General features: G+C 38.8%; 1 protein-coding gene across 1 annotated transcript in view; it reads right to left on the minus strand.

The window, feature by feature from the left end:
- mmp15b (matrix metallopeptidase 15b) overlaps positions 1-5,245 on the minus strand; it is a 28,830-nt gene that overhangs the window by 17,175 nt on the left and 6,410 nt on the right. Inside the window, exons 2-4 of the mRNA XM_014015185.1 lie at positions 1,486-1,634; positions 1,021-1,143; positions 426-733 (exon numbers count right to left, since the gene is read on the minus strand). Of these exons, the coding sequence (XP_013870639.1) occupies positions 426-733; positions 1,021-1,143; positions 1,486-1,634 (580 nt within the window). The remainder of the gene's footprint in view (positions 1-425; positions 734-1,020; positions 1,144-1,485; positions 1,635-5,245) is intronic.

Genomic DNA, 5,245 nt, shown 5'->3' on the forward strand with positions numbered 1-5,245 from the left:
GTGTGTGTGTGTGTGTGTGTGTGTGTGTGTGTGTGTGTGTGTGTGTGTGTGTGTGTAACATTGTGTTCCTGGTGCAGTATACCAGTTAATGGAATAATTACACAATAGAACTGAAAAGAGAGAGAAGACGAGGCACAGACTGGCTTGCCCACCAAGTGTCTGAGCTTCGTCAGTAGCAGGTATTGATGAGGCCAACTGTACTGTGCCGTGTAGTTATCTGACGTCACAGTGACAGTTGTTTGTAATGTATTACGCAGACCCATTTAACAGAAATCCCTTACAGTAAATCCTTGATTTCCAACTAACATTTTCACAAATAACTGCATCATATCATTTAAACATAGTACTGCATAGCCAACTAACAGTAGCTGTGCTTTAGCTCTTTGTCTTTGGTTTGATCTTTAAGAACTGTTTTTACTGTTTACCTTGAACGTTGTGGTTCCCTATGGTCCACGGTTCTTCAGAGTCAAAATGCGTGTCCCCGCCCATTCCAGGTCCAGGGAAGTAGGCATGAGCTAGGAAGCCCCCCTCCCCRTCAAAAGGGGAGCTGTCTCCATGAAACCCCGAGGCAAAAAAGATCATGATGTCGGGCTCCTTGCGACGTCCATATTTGATTTCCTGGTAGGGGATTTCGTCAAATGTCAGCGGGGTGACACTCTCCCAGACTTTAAAGGCCCGCCGGATGGCCTCATACGAGTTATACTCTCCAATTTTTGGAGTGTAGTTCTGAATGCTGTAAGAACAAAACACAAGGTAGAACAGAAAATTAAAATAAATGAAAAGGCTAAAAACCTATGACAATTCAAAATAGCACACACTTTTATTTTTGTTTGTTGCAGACTTTTAAGTTTGAAGAAGGTGACTTTAAAAAGTGTGGGAGGAAACAAACAAAATCCAAGCTAATTTATTTCAAGCTTTAGTGACAGAATATTTTAAAGTARCCAACAACAAGAAAGTAAGATCTTCGTATTGTTTCTGTGTTGCTGAATTGCAACAGCTTAAAATCCCCCTCTTTGTTACCTGTAAGTGAGATGGCTTTTGTTCCATTTATGTCCAGTGAGTGCGTAGCGCTTCCGCCTCACGTTGGTTTTGATCTGTCCTCCAAACTTGTCAGGCACGCCGCAGCGAGGTCTCCTCATGGCGCTGAAAGAGAGCRGGAGTAACATAGTGACCCAGCAGAGAAGATGGGAGGGGAGTGTGRTGTAAGTTTCACTGAAGTCTGAGTCTTTGTAGTTTAATTTAACTTGTTCTCACGCTGCTTTAGCTGTTATTCGCAAATAAAAGGAAGATTGGATGTCTTTTGTTAGCAATGTCGCTGTATGGAAACAGGGATTTTTAAACAAAATTATAAATAATTATAACCTTAAAACTTAAGACTGTTGATTTAACCCAGTTTGGGACTAGAAATGAGCTAATGGGCAGTATGTACTGTATATGTAAAGAATGAACAAATGAATGAATTTATCATAGTTGAGCCCTCCTGACCTGATGGTCTGAGCATCCATCTGACCAGTGACCTCCAGGCCGTAGAACCGCTGCATGTCACTGACGGCATTGGACAGGATCTGAGCTGATCGCATGGTCGACATCTGTCGGCTGGCTTGGGGCAAGTAACCATATATCCTCAGCCATGACTACAAACACACACAAAACACAAAGGTCACTGCTACACAATCAAGTGATAATTGTTTTCTGGAAGACATGGTTAGTCCGTGTCGATTACTGCAGAGAACAATTCTCAGCTTCAACTTCTGTTACATGATGTTTTGGAAAAGATTTRTTTATAAGCAGGCTTTCTGAGAACACTTTCACATCTGAAAGAGCTTCTATTAAGTTTTTTTTTTATTTCTATTTTTTGGTTATAAACGAAAGTATGCAGGGAAGAGAGGCCCACTGCCTCTGGTTGTACTGTGGGAATATGGAGGCGGGTGGGCCTGTGGGGGTTGGAGTTGAAGACAGACTGGAGAGAGAAATCGTGACATTTGACCCAATCACAGATGACGCAAAAGCTATTCCACCTGTCATGTCGAAACCCAATAYGGCAGGCGCATGCACTTACAAACACTCTCAAAGGAAAGCCCTAACATACAGTGCTGAGTAGCCGGGGACACTAGACTCTCCTGCAAATGGACACACACCCAGTGGAAGCAAAAGAGAAAAAAAGACCTAAATATTTGTGTGCAAGTCTATCACAACACAAAAGTAAATTCAGTCAAGGTCTGTATTTACCTACCCTCTTTTTTCAAGCAATAAAAGCATACATGTCTTCAAGTCTCTCTTACAAAACAAACATAAAAAGTGTATAAGTGCTCATATGTGTGCTATCCACCAAGTTGTTAGGTGAAGGCTCTTCCCATGAAGCTTTTATTTAATTTATCTGACAATCAAAGCATACCACAGGAAATCGAAATGTAATCAATAAAAAGTGTCTGGACGGTGTACAGCTGAGAGGAACTTATATTACCAGAGCATTTACTGGCTATACCTTATTAAAATCATCCATCGAAGCATAACATTAGCATCACAGCAAATCTTGTATGTGCGCTTCACCGGTCCTTACGCTACAGCTATAGATTATCTTGACCACAATATGCCTCATCGATCAATCATTACTGAGCTGAACCTGACAGGGTTTTAATGCTTATTCTTTGAAATCCTTTAAAACATCATCTGACCATCAGTAGCCAATAAAGATATTTGGGGAAAAAGAACAAAAAAAGACAGTTTTTCTCACCAAAAGCTTWGTTCATGTGTGCAAATAAATCCAGAGTGGTGTGAATGAAGCTTTTGTTTTGAATTATAAGAGCTGTAAAAAAAAGACCACAAAATCGTTTTTTCCTGTCACAAGACCCTTCATTMATCTCATCGAAACTGTTATTTGTAACTTTCTGCGATTCCGGCTCTTTGTGTGAGTGAGTGCATGTGTACGTTAGAGCAGGCTGAACTGAAAGTGACCCTGACCCACCTCTGGCTCAAGATAAGGAAAACTAAAACACGCTGATGTACCAAAAACAAAACCGTGCTCAGACCTACTGAAACTCAAAGCTCATCCCTCTCCCTTTGTTTCACAAACACACAGCCGAAACTAGAAGAATAGTCAGGTGAATTATATATTCATATAAATTCAAAGACCATCTGTGTCAGGACAGTTTCAGGCATTGCTGTACTACAGAGGCACAGAAGGTAGAGTTGAACAATGGTTTGACTTTGTGACAAAACTTTTTTTTAAAGTTCCTCTTTTTCTACATTTGCCTTTTGGATTGGACCATGAATAATTTATAATGTTAACATCAGAGAGCTGCATAACGTGATGCACAAACTGAACAGCAGCTGTTGACATCAGAATGGAATGAATAAAACTCCTAAACATAGATCATACTTTTATATGCATTGTGTCTCTGCACAGTAGTTYAATTGTTTCGTCTTTTATTTACAATCTAACTTACTTATTGCTAACTAAACCCTTGGAAAATTGTAAGAATTTATTGCTCCTTGCTTTTATTGGTCTTCTTTTATATTTATTTATTAGGGGTGCAACAATAAATGTACCCATATCGAACCCTATCAAACAGTGCTTTAGGTTCAATACACACTTGTATCGAATAATACAGATTTTTAAAATTTACTTTATCAACTTGTCTTCTGAAGATGCTCTGTGTTAACCCATTTTGCCCCACTGGCAACAAAAGTGTATCACTGTAAGTAAAAAAAAAAATCTCAAAGGTATTAATGCAACATTTTCCACTTATACACTAGTAGACAACTTAGACAAAGGTTCTGATTTTGAAAAAAAAAAAAGTTTCCAAGTGCTTCCTCTCGCATAAAATCATATGCTTCCTGCTCCTTCCGGCTGAAGGCATGAAAGATGCAAATCATCCTGGAAAGAGATCAATTTCACAAATTTCTTATGATTTTCTCCAGACATATTTATAATTATTTAATCTTTCAAGTCTCTAGAATAACCCTCCCCCCAAAAATTGTACCTAGAATAAATATTTTTTGTCAATGGGATTATTTCTGTAAGCGGCAACAAAAGTTGCCAATGGGCAAATAGCTTGTCACTAACTAAAGGAAAACACTGTCTGCAGGATTGTGTCTAATTTACTTATTTCAAATTGCAGAATGATGTACAATGTCTTATTTTAGCCTTCTTAGGATACTCTTTCTAGCTAAATAAATTCAAAGGTATTCAAGGCCTGTGTGTATAGCTTGTTAAAGATACACACAATCGGATACAGCTATTTTTATGGGGACCTGGCATTGACTTCCATTATTTTCTACAGTCTAAMCCTGACCACCAACTCTAAAGCTAACCTCACAGGTACCTACCTGACCCTAAAACTAACCTAAACTCAATTCACACCTTAGCCGTAAACTTAAGCCCGACCCACAGGCGGTGTTTCCCCTTATGGGGACAAGATTCAGGTCCCCATACCAGTCAGAGTCCCATATGTAACATTAGGTCCCCACAAGTACGTGTGAATGCCAAAAAACTGTCCCACAACATAGGGAATACCAGTCGACAAATAAATCCCCTTTCACCTCTGGTATGTTATTTATGTAAGCATTTTTCATAAAATAATAGGTCCAAGTTAAAAATAAATCAATCATATATGTGGTTTTTTTTTTCCTTAGGCAGGTCCTACACTGTAGCAGAGGTCCTGGTCATGCTGCAGGACTCCGCAGGACTCAGGAAACTGTGGCAGATGCACATCATCTGCGTGTGAAAAGTGTGATGTGCCACTACATGTGGAGTGCTTCAAGAAGTACCACACTGTGTAGAACATGCGTGAAAGATGGAATTTATGGGATGAAATATATACATACTTTATATGTGTTATTAGAGGTTCTAAGAAAAAAGTTTTAAGTATAAAAAATTGAGAATAAGAAAAAAACAGTTCAATTTGTTTGTTGTTTGGAATTTTATATAGGAGGAACCTGAGGCTCCACCTTTTTGTTACTATTTATTCTGACCACATTGTTATTTTATTACTATTAGTTCTCTATTATGAACAGGTGACATTGGACCTAGTGACAAGCTGTGTGCTGTGCGTCATAAAAATACTATTTTCTTTCAAAGCAAAGTACAAAATGGTGAAAATAATTACATAACATGATTCAGAGGAGCTCAACTGATAAAATGATATGCTTTACAACTCTGAAAAAAATTGGGCACAAATGAGTTAAATGGTCAGTGGATCTGTGTTCGACAACTCCACCTAGGCTGCATTTTTGAGTGCAGAGC

The sequence above is a fragment of the Austrofundulus limnaeus genome, unplaced genomic scaffold (assembly GCF_001266775.1).
Source record: "Austrofundulus limnaeus strain Quisiro unplaced genomic scaffold, Austrofundulus_limnaeus-1.0 Scaffold124, whole genome shotgun sequence".
In the NCBI taxonomy this organism is placed as follows: Eukaryota; Metazoa; Chordata; class Actinopteri; order Cyprinodontiformes; family Rivulidae; genus Austrofundulus; species Austrofundulus limnaeus.